Raw genomic sequence first — 13,527 nt, forward strand, 5'->3', positions numbered from 1 at the left:
ACAGCCTGTCTTCTGTCCCCATTAAGCTTCATCATAGGGATTCTTCATCTGCCTCTCTTACGTGTTCCTCCACCAGCCCAACAGCAGCCCCTGCCCTGGCTTCATTCGTTCCTCTTCCTCTCTCTTTCTCTGGCTATCTTTTGTAGATCAGGAGTTGATGAAGCCCCTGACAGACGTCAGCACTTACTGTAAATTCATTCTATTTTAATACCTAATATTCTCCTGAGGCATTTGCTTTCAAAGCAATTAGACATCTGTCAGCACCTTTGGTAGATTTCAGGCTTTCATTTCAGTATCCTAAGGTGGAAATAGCATTCCAGTTGAAAAATCATTGCTTGGTTGTAAGGTTGGAGTGAGTAAATCTTTAAGCTGATGAATGCAGCTGCTGCCTTGACAATTTGTGAGTTTATTTCCTTCTGGATATCCCCACTGGCTTGCATGTTACTGCCAAAGAATGTGAATGGAGGCATTTTTGTATTTTGCCTTCTCAAGCAGTATTTGAACTGGGAGATACAAGGGCTCTCATTAGGTTCACTTTTTGTAAGTGTTCATTAACCCCCTCTTTTTTACAGTGCTGAACAATCCTTTGATCCTTGCATGTGGGTGGATTTCCAGTTCACAATGGCTACATTCTCAGCTTAGTGCATTGTGGTTAAACTCCATGAATTTTGCATATGCATTTTTCTGATAGTGATATCACTGGGAATGCCTGGTGGAAGGGAAAAAATGCTTCATTGTTTGACACAGGCATCTCTATTCCACCACTTGTCCAAGCCCTACTCCCCAAAGTAGGCAAGTTGCATGTGGGTTTTCTCTCAGTACTTGTGTAGCCGCTCAAGTGGCAGGCAGAGATCCACACAGCTCCAATCCAGCTTCCAGAACGAGTCCTCCACGTTCACAGATCACTGTACTCCATCATGGCATCAAAACATGTGCGTTTCTTGAGGGTCACACCAATGCTTGAAAAGGCTTTTCCAGTTTTCAAAGTCCGGTTGTTAACAGCAGTGTAAGAACTCAGTGTGTGACCCACTTTAAATCCAGTCAGCGTGGTTGCACTGTGCAGCACTGAACCCTCCTTGTGTCCTGGAACTGTACCACCTCTACATTAGCTGGACCAGGTACTTTTGCCCCTGCAGCACAGGTCACATGCTGCCATGAGCAATGCTCACTCTTTGGCAGCTTTGGCTGCCTGGAGGTTCCTTGCTTTGCAAGAAGGACACAGCACCTTTCCTTACTCATAACTTGTGTCCACGTCTGAGGGTCCTGCATCAGAGGGCACAGAGTAAATCTGGCCCTCAATATTGTCCTGTGGATTTTGCTTACTTGCTCCATAAATATTTGGGAACAGAGAGGCTGTAGCACTGCATTTAGCTGTCCAGAGTAGGAAGGAAGGTATTTACGGGAATTTGCTGTTCAGTTGGAGTTTGATTTTTATGCCTCCTTTAATGATGTCCTCTTTTCATAGTGCAGCATGAGTAACAATTCCCCCTTTGTATGTATTTTGTATCTATTCCTATTTCCTATTGAAATTCCTAGGAAAGAGACTATCCAAGTACAGAGTTGAAAATTTCGTCTTAAAATAAGCCAGATGTCCAACCTTCCTTTAGCTGCCAAGCCCAAAAGAGTTCAAGAAAGATGTTAAAATCTGTCTTCCTGGCTGTGAAAAACTAATTGCATAGCATAGGTGATGATCCCAGTCTCCAGGAGAAGGAATAAAACTGCTTCGGGCAAAAACTCTGCTGTTATTTGTCTAAGGATTGGATTTGGCAGTGTCTGTGGAAAAAGTTTCATTGCTTGCCCTCCTTGCTGGTTAACAAATGCAGAGACAGGAGCACAGACAAAGGTAGGTGAGTGTTTGTATGCTGGTATCTGCAAACCTTATCCACCTTATGAGAAGAATGCTTTTTTCTTTCTATCCTTCTTTCTTTCCACTCCCCAGCTTTGTTAAGAGCATTCATAAGCACAGGGAGTACCTAAAAGCCAGAGACAGAGATTTCAGACTCACTCTGTTACAGTCATGTGAAGAAACCCTATGGCCTGGATGGATTATTTCATGCCTGTGTGGTAACAGCTATTCTGTTTGTAAAATGGATGTATGGTTTACTCCCCTTGCAAAGAGTTTTGTGAGCATTAAGATTAGTAAAACACCCTGAAGACTAAAGTGCCATTAAAATCCTGAGGATTGGAGGCTGCATATGACTAGAGAAGTGGAGGGGCAGAACAGTTGCATTATCAGGATAAAAACTGTTAACTTTAAATCCAAATGTAATGCCTATGCCTGACTGGCTTCAGACTGATGGAAGTCAGAGGGCACACAGTGCTGGGGAAGTGCAGAGGGACACCCAGGATTAGGGAAATGCCTAGATCTTACTGCAGGAGCTATGAAGGGTGATTCAATAAGGAACTTTAACAATTGCTTTTTGGAATAGCTTGCTCTAGGGCATACAATGTTCAGCGTAGTGCTAAATACCATAACCCTTGTTGAGGAATTAATAGAGAGTGACCAAATTTTGATGTAAATTCAATAGCTCAAAATCTAAGTACAAAAATATCCTGGTGTAAACTAATGAGTGAGCCCTAAATTGAAATAATAAGAAGGGTGTAAAGGAAAAAAAACAATTATTTATTTTAAAAAGAGTTGCAAGCTGCCTCCAGAATACAATAATCAGGTCCTGGAGGGGGCTGCATAGCTGGAAAAACAGAGGTAGGCTGCACACCAGGACAGCTTAATGCTGAAGTCCAGAAGGGATCTGAGCCAGAGATTGTTCTGAATGGAGAAAATCAGACAGTCCTGGAGAAAGGCACTGTGAGAAAGAACAGGAATAAAGAGCAGGTGGAATATAGGGAAAAAAATAAGAGGGAAGCAAAGACGAATTTGGTGAGTACACCAAAAACAAGAAACCCATTTAATAAGCAGCCATTAATGTGTGTGACTAAAGAGACAGATTAGGGTTAAAAGTCTATGGTTTTCTTAACAACACTGATCCTACAACTCCTCCTACCTAAATATAAGTTGTTCACATTGTGTAAATGTATTTCTGCACTGGGTTGTTGCAGGACTCCATCAGCTCTGCTTCACATGGTCCTGTTCATCTGAGGCCATTTTTTCTCAGGCCTTTCACTGATGCACACAGAAAGTAAAAGCTCCCTGGGCCTCACCCAGAACAAAGCTACATTTCTTGTATCAGATGGTCTTTGAGAAGCAGCAGGGGCTCCTTGGGGTACTTCCAGAACAAAATGAACAGAGCTTTGCTGACAATCCCCTATACACAGGAGAAGTGGAAGCCTACATGCATCCACGTGTTCTTTTGCCCCTGGCTCCTAGTCTTACAAGCATTCCATGCTGCATATACATCCTTCATTCTTGGACTTCAGTCCAACCTCAGTGGTGCTCATCTTTTGAGCCTCTTCAGTGTTTGGCATGATGTTTTTAGGAATTAGAGCTCTGAGGTGATGGTGTTTTTCAGGGAGAGCGCTGCAATGCCCTGACTTTGTTCAGAAACAGCAGAGGACAGAAAACATGATTGTTTTTACATCATCCTAATCATATCTCCTGAGTTTTCCCTCACCACCTCCTCTCCCCCATCGTTTGCTTGTGTGTGGCTTTAGCAGAAATAGGAATCTTACCAAAGTCCTGCAACCCATTGTTTCTTTATTTTAAATACAAGATTCTTTTATTAACTCCAGCTGGTGCACCTCACTGTGCTCACTGTGTTTGCTTTATTAAAATTGAACAGCGTGCAAGTAGGACATTGTAAATCACAAGTGACTGGGCCAGAGGAAGAGGGAGGGAGAGAGGTAGGGACTCCAATTGTATGACAACAAAGAGAGCATATAAACAGGCTGGGCCTCCTGGCTAAGGGAAGCCAAACTTGTGGAGTACAGCTTGCAATTGCTCCCTGGAGGACAGACAAGTGCCAGACAGTTAGCAGGGATAGGTGAGAGCAAATACTTGAACACCTGATGTGTTCTCTTGTTTACTGGAACAGAGTTCCGGGCATTCAGTAGTACTGCCTGTCTCTGCTCTAATCCTCGGGTTTATCTTCTATTAGTGCCTGGCACTGGTCATCTTGTCTGTGAAGGATGCCTTGTTAGACCATTCAAGTCTTGGAGAGGGCTTTTAAATCAAGTGCTGTTGGGTCCTTTATGGAGAGGGAAATGGAAGCTACTTGTCTGTAATTAAGCAGTAAATGTTTTCCAGCTTTGCCTCTTTGTGGCTGGTAAAGGGAATTACATCTCTGCCTGCTTGAGCCTCATGGGCATCCGCAGGGGTAGTCAATGCAGACGGACACAGAGCAAGTCGAGACAGAAAGACAACAGACACCCTCCCTGTTCCAGGGCAGTTCCTCTGCTCACAGCACTCCCTGAAGCTGCAAAATCATCATCAACATGAAGGGCTGACAGAATGACTGACCCTGTTGTTGAGTCCTCAGCACCACAGTGAGCTGCCAGCCTGCTGCACAGTTCAGCTCTGGCAGTGATTTTTCTGGGGTATGTGCACATGTGATTTGGAAGTTACTCTCTATGGACCATGTCTCAGTGCCTTCTCTCCTCCAGTGCTCCTCAACCTGTGGGAAAGGCCTCCAATCACGTGTGGTCCAGTGTATGCACAAAGTCACCGGGCGCCATGGCAGCGAGTGCCCTGTCCTGTCCAAGCCAGCGGCCTACAGGCAGTGCCACCAAGAGGTCTGCAATGAGAAGATAAATGTCAACACAATTACCTCGCCCAGACTTGGTGAGTGAAGGGATGCTGGGGGAAAGATGCCACCTGCAAAGGACCAGACAAAGCCCAGGGTCCCAGTGTGCCAAATGTGATAAAAGTGGGGCTTCAGAGGATGGTCCAGAATCAGAAATTAGGAGGGAACCCACAGTCAGTCTCTAGACTAAAGGTCTAGTGTGGATAGGTCCTCTCTTATACATCGATCCCTGCCTCAGGCTGTGCCCAAGCTGGAGCACAGAGCAGTGGACTTGAGAGACCGACAGGAGCACACAAATGGTGGGTGACTGATTGATCACAGAGGTGGGGGAGCTGGCAGGCATATCCTTCTCCATCACAAACACCTTCATGCCCTGCTTTTGCCCCCATAAGTGTAAGGTATGATAATTTATTCATCCATGCCCCAAGTACATGACTTTGACAAGTAAAGCATTGCTGGCTTTTTATTTCCTTTTCATCTGCACCACAAGAGCATGGTTTGATGAATTAATTTGCCCAGGGAGGCAAGAAACCAGCCAGCCTCTTTCTGTAAACCCTTTGATTTTTTTGTCACTGTCCTTTTCCTCACCCTCCCTGCTTTTTCCTGGCTGAGATGAAAATACGATGATAAACCATCTGTTTCCCAAAACACCTTGATGCTGTATTTAAGAAATGTCTCTAGTTAAGAATGCTTCTGCTAATGCAGAATTGTGGGAATCCATGATTTTCCACATCATACTTGCTCAAATTATAAGGGGAATTAAAATATATTTTTCCAAATACACACAGCCCTGTGTGTTCAGCCACAGCTCCAAGGACCAAGCTGATTTCTTTACATTTCACACATCATTACCAGTAAGATGAAGCTAAACTAAGCCATCAGCTGCACTGACACAGCCTCATTGGTGCCTCCCGTTACTTTTGAGTACAAGAGGCTGGGTTGTAAACAGTGCTGCTAAGAGCTTACCAGAAAGAACAGCCTCCACCCTCTCAGCAGAGCTAGTCTGTAGGCTAAGATACCTCTAATAAACATGAAAAAGCAGAGCTGCTAAGAAATAGAGAACCATTTTCTAATAGCCCTGTCCTGTATTAAATAACACTTAAACTAAGGCTGGACTGGAAGCTTCTGAGATGAAATCTGGTTCCCAAAAGTTTAATAGATGCTTAAAGGAATATGGAATTTTATTCATGCAAATGCAGTCATACTGAGGAGTTTCTAACCTCTTGTTCAAGAACATAGAAAAGTACTTCCCAGAGATTTTAGCACTAAAAGCATAGTGAAAGGAAAACATTTCATTTGGGAAGTAAGCCCTTAATACGTGATGAGACAAGAAATCCATCCTAATTCATATTTTAGGACAAAGCAATAAAAGCTCACATATTTAGAAGACTGAGGAGGCTGAAGTTCCTGCTGAAAGTAATCTGCAAGTAATTTGGGATGCTTTTATTTCTAAACCAGGCTTGAAATCACCAGACCAGAAACAAGGATATTTGGCTGTAGCAGAAAGATATGTCATTGAATGTTTTGCTTGTCTTGCTTATAAACAACTCTCATTGGGTTATCTTTAAACAAAAGTATCTGTTTTCTGCAATGGAAACCCCGCCAAAAAACATGGTACAGAAAATATTCCAGTAGTCTACAAACCCCATGCTGCCTTGTCCACACTCCAGGATGTGTTTCATCCCAGGTATAGCATTTTCAGTATCTAAGCATGGAGTTCACCTCAACTGACTTTTACATCTGTGTTTAGTGTCCCTAAGTGAAGACACGTTCAGAGGGGGATTATTCTGTCCCTCCTAGCCCATGCTGCTTCCTCAGCATGCTTCCTGTCTTACTTCACAGCCTATGAGGGACCTTGGACATCTAAAATATTAAAGTCATGGCCTTGTTTGTTGCTCAGTGTCTATTATATAAAGTCTCTCAGATTCATAAAGTCTATCTTAGATGTTCTTGCAAGATGTGTAGTTTATTCAGCTACATCACATTTTCTGTGCCTGGTTGGAACCACAGCTTGAGGGGCATGCTGCAGATCTATCCCCCTCAGAAAGCCCCTCCGCTGCTGGCAGACTCACAAATAACCTTCTCCCTGTTTAGGATAGCCACTTCCACTCCAATTTTTTTCTTGCAACAAGGTTTTTTTGCATTGGCTTTGTGTTCCTTTCTTTCTGGGGCAACTTCAATTCATCAGATGTTCTCAAACTTTTGCTTCTTGTCCAGCTGAGCAAAGCTTCAGTGATAAACATTCCTACCAGTTCTGCTGCCATTGCTTTCTGGTGCTTGGCACAGACACTCACAGCTGAATACAGGATAAGAGCCTTTCGTGGTTTCCTCCAGCAGCTATGAGGAACAGGGGAATCAGGATGCTGCTGGGTCAGCACCTTTTGATGTTCTTTAATTAAACTGTTTTTCCCCAACCTCAGAGGCCACAATATTCAGTTAGAAGATTTTCCAGTGATCATGGCATTTATAAGGATGTTACATACCATACTATAAATCACATACTATAAAAAGCACCCACTGTATGGGTCCATTGTCATCATGTGTACAGTTTTGCTACCATTACTTTTTTATAAAAGCACATGTGACTAATGATATTGTCAACAGACTCAGCAGCAGTGTCTCTCTGCTGTCCATTTCCCCCCTCCCAATAGCAATCCTACTGTTTTCACTCCACCAAGAAGTACTGGTTTTACTTCTTATTAATTTATCTTTACGTCCCCCAAATTTGCTTTGATTTTGCCTCTCTGCAAAAATGTTTTCCATCAAGGGGGTGATGGCCACTTCTGAAAGAGTGCCTTCTCACAACACTCTCCCTGGAACCACATAGCTTCCCATTAACTGTGCTGTCTCTGTATGCCTAAATCTAAGCCAGTGCTTTAGAGGTTTTGTTCCTCTAGGCCTATCTGCCACCGAGACAAAATGTGAGGGGGCTTGTGCTTCCCAGTCATGTCCTGCTACACCCTTGCAGTAAACACTTCCAAGAGCCTGATGTTTCAGTACAAAGAACATCATCTGATCTCCAGTGCTGACAGCAAGATTGGCCCTTTCTTCCCTCACATGCAGTAATTTTGATCACACCTGCAGCGTGTTCTCTGGCTAATCTGCAAGTTTCTCCTTTCTTTTCTTGTCCAAAGCTGCTCTCACGTACAAGTGCACAGGCGACCAGTGGACAGTGTACTGCAGGGTGATCCGGGAGAAGAACCTGTGCCAGGACATGCGGTGGTATCAGCGCTGTTGCCAGACTTGCAGAGACTTTTATGCAAACAAGATGCAGCAGAAGAGTTAATGAACCTGTGCTACTTCTTAGAGCATTACAGCTATTTGTATGTAAATCACGGACTAGTAGGTCTGAGTACTGGAACTTGATGAGTTGCTACAATGTGGTGGATTCCAAAGCATACCTAATAAGACTTGAAACTAATTCTACAGACTGGATACCAAAGTAATCCACTCATCCACCTTAAAAAAAAAAACAAACAGAAAGAGTCATCTCAAGGAGCCAATCCTTTTATGGTATTTTGACATCCTTACATTTTTCATTAATGCTTCTTACTTTAATATATTAAATCACCAGCCACTGGATGGCTTGCTACCATTAAAGAGAAGGACAAGAGTTGCAAAGTGATTACATTGACTAAGGTTATGGGTACCCCCATGGGGGAAGGCCTCTGGCAAAATAATTCAGCAAAGGTAGAGACATTACTTAATCTTTTAATCTTGGCTTTCATCTGGTGCTTTCAGTTCCCAACAGTCATCCCACTGTGGAGTGGGCTTGGAGGGACACACGTAAATGAGAGGCTTAATTTAAAGAGAGGATTTGCTGTAAAAGCTTGTGAAAACTGATAGCAGAGGATGAACATCTCTGAAATTCCTGCAGAAAACTCAGTACAACATTCCAAGTCATGTATTTTAGAGAAGCTAATCAGGACTGCTCTTCTTTCTCATTTTGAAAAAGAGTCCTCTCTCTCTTTTCCCCATAATATTACAGTTTCTTTTATGAAACCTGTTTGTTCTCTGAGCTTTATGAAATGGAAGCTTATTAACAGCCGCAGATAGTTATTTTTAAACAGGAACTATTTACATGAGATGAGAGAAGCAAGAAATCATTTCCTCAGGTAGAGCTCACTGAGGGTTTTCTTGGTCTAATCTCCAGCTTTTATAAGTCAGTCAGATAATGAGGCTGAATGCTGTTTTTTAAGAGGACCGTGAAACTGGATAGGGTTTGTACAAAAACAGGATTTGGAACATGAAGAAACACAAACAGCAGAACAAGTGTTTCCTATCTCTTGGCTCTTGTATACATCTGAGGTTGTGTAGCCTTTTGAGTCAAAAGGAGTCAGGGATACAAGACATTCAAAGTGTAATCTTAAGCTTGTTGAAGCCATAAGGCCAAGACTTCCATTGCCTTCCATAAGGGTTAGAAGGTTAGGATTGTACTCACTGTATTTTAATGCTTCCTGTCTTCCATGGTGCTATCAGGTTTGGTGCTATCAGATTGGTGCTATCAGAGCACTTAGCAAGTGCTGCATATACAACGCTCTCTTCCATGTCTCTGCACTTTAAACCAAACTCCTCTCTGAGATGTGAGACTTGAAACAGGAGCTCTACCCAGGGCAGAGTTTGTCCCCTCCATTAGTCATACAGACCAATGTCTCCCTGTCATACCTTGCTCCAGTACATATCATTTCCTTTGCCAGGGTCCAAGGCCAGTTGTGCAATGGTGGTTAAGTTACAGCCCACTGTTCAGGATACAAACAGCAGTTTGGATGAATTGCAGCTTTGTACTCGCTCTAGAACTGCCTGTTACTGTTTTTTCTTTGGAGATGAGTGCAGAACTAAGCCCAGCCACTACCCGCAGCCCTGGGCCAGTCTGGATTGCAGCTCTCACATATCCTCAAGTTGTCTTTGTTGCTGTTGTCTCTTTTTTTCAATGCAAGAAGGGATAAAGACCTTCAGTACCTAACATATCTTTAAAGCAACTTTTTTCTTCCTTATTACAGTCCTTTCAATATCCAGGACCTCACTGGATTAACTCATTAGCATTTTATTAAAGGCTAAGTTTTTCAAGCACAGGAAGCTAATATTCATTAACAGACTAATACTTTGTGGGCTTCACATTAGCATCTGTGCTTACTAGTGCAAATAATCGTGTGTGCACACCAGGGTTGGCCTGTGTGCACAGGCACATTTGCACACAGTTTTTTTCTCAAGTGCCTGTCTCAAACAGATCTGCTTTCCAATGCCCCAGATGATTTTCTCTATCAGGGAAATGATTCAAACTTGGTTTTTTGTTATACTGAATGTTCTTTTGGCATCGTATAATCAGGATCAGACCTCCTCCTTCTGTTATTTCCACCCTTTAGCCCAATTGCAGAGATTGTGTAACTACTTAGCAAGTAATCAATAGAAGATCTTATTAGCAGGGGTGACCTGGAAGATTTAGGCAATACCACAGTGATTTTCATTTAGGCAAATTAATAGGTAGATGAACTGCTAATGAAGAAGTTCCAAGAGACCAGACAGAGCCCAGAGGACCTGATTTATACTGGTAATTCACAGTGGTAGTTTTCCCCCTTGCGGGCTGTCATACCCTGCAGTGACACTGTCCCTAGTGCCTCACCACCACCATAGCCACCTCACAGCAGTTTGGCTGAGATGGGTCCCCCTGACATCCTTCATTTGGAGTTTGCTGGTTTACCTTTAATGGGCAACAGCTGCCCATGAAGTGGCCCAGCCCAATGAAATGCCACCCCCTTGCTGATCATTGTGGCATCACTAACACTCAAGTTGGGCTGTTGAAGGATTTGGCATCAGGCTTCTCTGTTAGCTTGGAAGAAAAGCATGTGCATTTATTGCTAATGGGAATCAAAGGCCTTTAAATAGCAGGGGTAATTTTTCCTTCTGGTGCTGATCTGTCACCCTCTCTAGGCAATAGGAGGGCTCCTAGAAAGGTGCACAGGAGAAAGAAGATTTTAGTTATTATGTTTTTCACTAACTGTTCACTCCTTGCCACTGTCCCGAAGAGGACACTAGGCTAATTAGACATGTGTCCCAGTATGCTTAGTTCCTGGATTCAAAGGACATTTGGGTCCGAGTTCTTGGTCTTACCTAAGGAAACATGCATTTACAAGGAATACTTTCAAATGTCTGAGCACTGAAAAAAACCACCTCACTTGCTCTCACAGCCCATAGATTAGTGTGCATTGACCTTTAGGGTTTTTATTATCAGAAACCAACTTTAATTAAACACTGATGGCACAACACAGCTCCATCTTATTGCGTTCATATGGTGACAATCTTCCCACTTTATAGTAGCCAGAAAATTAATAATAAGAAAAAAATTCAGTTCTGTTCAATACTCCTGCACTTCTGTTTTGTATCATTTTATAAGAGTTTTAATATGAATTTACAGCTATGCTCTGCCCTCAGTTACTACATACTGGTGAAAAGAAAGCTGTTTGTTTCAGTGTATCTATGACAATACTTCTTTCAGTTGTTCGTAAGAGATTGATGCTCTTTTGATTACAGTGGTGGTATTTCCATATTGTAAACAATACTCTGTACTGTTACTAAAGTACTGTACATTTCTAGTTGCACAATTGTGTTATTGAGTGTAGATTCTCACTAGCTCATGTATGGTGCTATTTTTTGTTGGTGGAAAAGAATCTTAGCAGTCGGTTATTGCTTGATATTTTATTATAATACAGGGATATATTCTCCATGGCAATAATATCATTTAAGTTTTTCATTACAGAGTGAAATGTATATATTTTTCCATTAGCTAATTTGCATATGTACTGTATCCATGGTAATTTTCTTTTTGGTGCTGGTTATAAATAGAAAAGATAAAAACAGTCCAACTGAATGGAACCAGTTGTAAATGAAAACCAAGGGGAAAAAAAAAAGAGGCTCATTCCTTTTTGGAAAACAAAATTTGAGTATGTTGAATAATAAATTTATTTTTTCCATAACAACTTTAATAAGGTTTCTGAACCTGAAAAAAATATGAAGCAAGCCAAACAGCTAGCATGAAAATTAAGAGAAAAGAGTGATGCTGTAAGTAGTACATTATGCATCCATCTAACTCTGGGCTGAGACTGGGATTTGGTTAAGTCCAACTGTCTGATAGCTGTGGTAGGTGTAAAAGGTCATTTGTCAGTAGAGTTCTGGCATCTCGGAGTTCTCAGTGCACTAACAAATCAAGAAATGATGGGTCTTGTCCCGGCTGGTTGCAAAGTAAAGCACAGGGAATGTTAATACCTGATAAATGCCTTGTGAGGTCTGTGGTGAGTGAGGCAACAGCAGAAACTCCCTGTCTGGAAATAGTGAGCCAGGCTCCATTTGGGGCATCACTATGGAAGCCTGAGCAGGCTGTGGGGAAGCTAAAGCTTATGCATGAGGGGAGGCAGATTTTGTGAGTGCTTTACGGGAAGGTTGCTTTCAATGTATGCTGGAGCTGAGGTGAAGTGGCAGCTTGCTCTGTGTTTAATGGTAGTGGGTCCACGGGCGCAACCTGATAATGCTGAGTATGTGGAAATTTATATTGGAGCAAAACTATTCCATCCATTGGAAAGGTATCTACATAACCTAGCTGCACACTTCCCTGGTGTGAAATAAACGGAATTACTTCAGTGCCAAGTGTTTTGGATGTCTTTGTTGTAGGCACTAGCCAGAATCTTTGTACTGTTCAACTCCCCCCTCAGCATGGTGAAGATGTTTTTTTTGCAGACATCTGCACACAGATATGCCTGTAGGATCCTCTCCCCTCCTGTCTTCCATGATGCCATCATCCGTATCCCAGTCCAGCACAGCTCTTGTTAAAAGGACACTTCTTGGAGATGGGAACAGCCTTAAAAACAGACAGAAGTATGGTGGATGTGAGAGTTCTCCTCCCAGAGTCATTTCCAGAAGTGGAGTTTATACTGGTATTAAAAATAGAGTTCATTTACTGATCTCACGCTGACTTCTTGGTAATGGCACAACACTGGTAGGCTTCCTAGTTTTCAGAGGTAGCTTTAGCAGATACTGGCCATCATACATATGACTGTTAACAGCAGCAAAATTGTAGAAACTCCATCCAAGTGTTGCTGTATATTAGCACATCATCGTGTTTGTGTGTTGCCTGGAGTCAACATATGATTGCAATTGCTGACCTGTTTAAACAATAAAACATAGCTATAAGCCTTTAGAAGCCAAAAGGCTTTACGTTAAGCTGGGATATGGCAATGGGTGGGAGGGGTGTAAGGAATGCTGTCATACATTTGGCTTGAAATTTTCCTGGTATGTGCCAATATCTGTTCTATAAATGCAGTAGGCTTATATACTTAGTTTGCCTATTTGCATGTAGCAGTTTGCTGGTTTTCTCAGCCATGATGATTTGAAGCCATTGTCCTACCCTATGGTCTCTGTTGGCTTTATATTTAAGACACTTTAGCCAAGATCATTAAATGCAGGTAAGGTCAGATGGCTCTGGTGCTCTGGCATAAGAATACCAGGAAGAAACTATAATCTCTTCCCAGCTGCCTGGAGCTCAGTTCTGCCTCCTCCGATTCCACCTGCTTCCTTCACTCTCTTGCAAGCCCTGGCATACACAGCAGCCTTGGCTGTCTCTTGGTCCCTTGCAGCAAGCTGGCAGGACCCTGCTTCCTCTGGAAGGAAATTGCTCTCCAAAAAGCACAATATGGATCACCTCACCCTGGCATTAGCCCCATGCATCGCTGGGAGTACTGCTGTTGGAAGACCTTGCTCTGTTGGTAGAGTGAAAACCACATGTTCCTTCATGCTTTCCCCAACACCACATGGTCCATTGGGAAAGGTATGTTTTCTTCTT

At 42.7% G+C, this 13,527-nt stretch overlaps 1 protein-coding gene across 2 annotated transcripts in view; it reads left to right on the plus strand.

Annotated features, from left to right (window-relative positions):
• ADAMTS17 (ADAM metallopeptidase with thrombospondin type 1 motif 17) overlaps positions 1-12,328 on the plus strand; it is a 171,448-nt gene extending 159,120 nt beyond the window's left edge. For both annotated transcript variants that reach the window (XM_061446696.1, XM_061446697.1), the window contains 2 exons: positions 4,558-4,735; positions 7,832-12,328. In XM_061446696.1, coding sequence (XP_061302680.1) covers positions 4,558-4,735; positions 7,832-7,983 — 330 coding nt within the window. In that variant the 3' untranslated portion in view covers positions 7,984-12,328. The remainder of the gene's footprint in view (positions 1-4,557; positions 4,736-7,831) is intronic.
• Positions 12,329-13,527: the final 1,199 nt, after the last annotated feature.

This window comes from Pezoporus flaviventris, unplaced genomic scaffold, assembly GCF_033815535.1.
Source record: "Pezoporus flaviventris isolate CSIRO_AGI_PZ_B2104156 unplaced genomic scaffold, CSIRO_AGI_Pfla_v1 ptg000006l, whole genome shotgun sequence".
Lineage (NCBI taxonomy): Eukaryota > Metazoa > Chordata > Aves > Psittaciformes > Psittacidae > Pezoporus > Pezoporus flaviventris.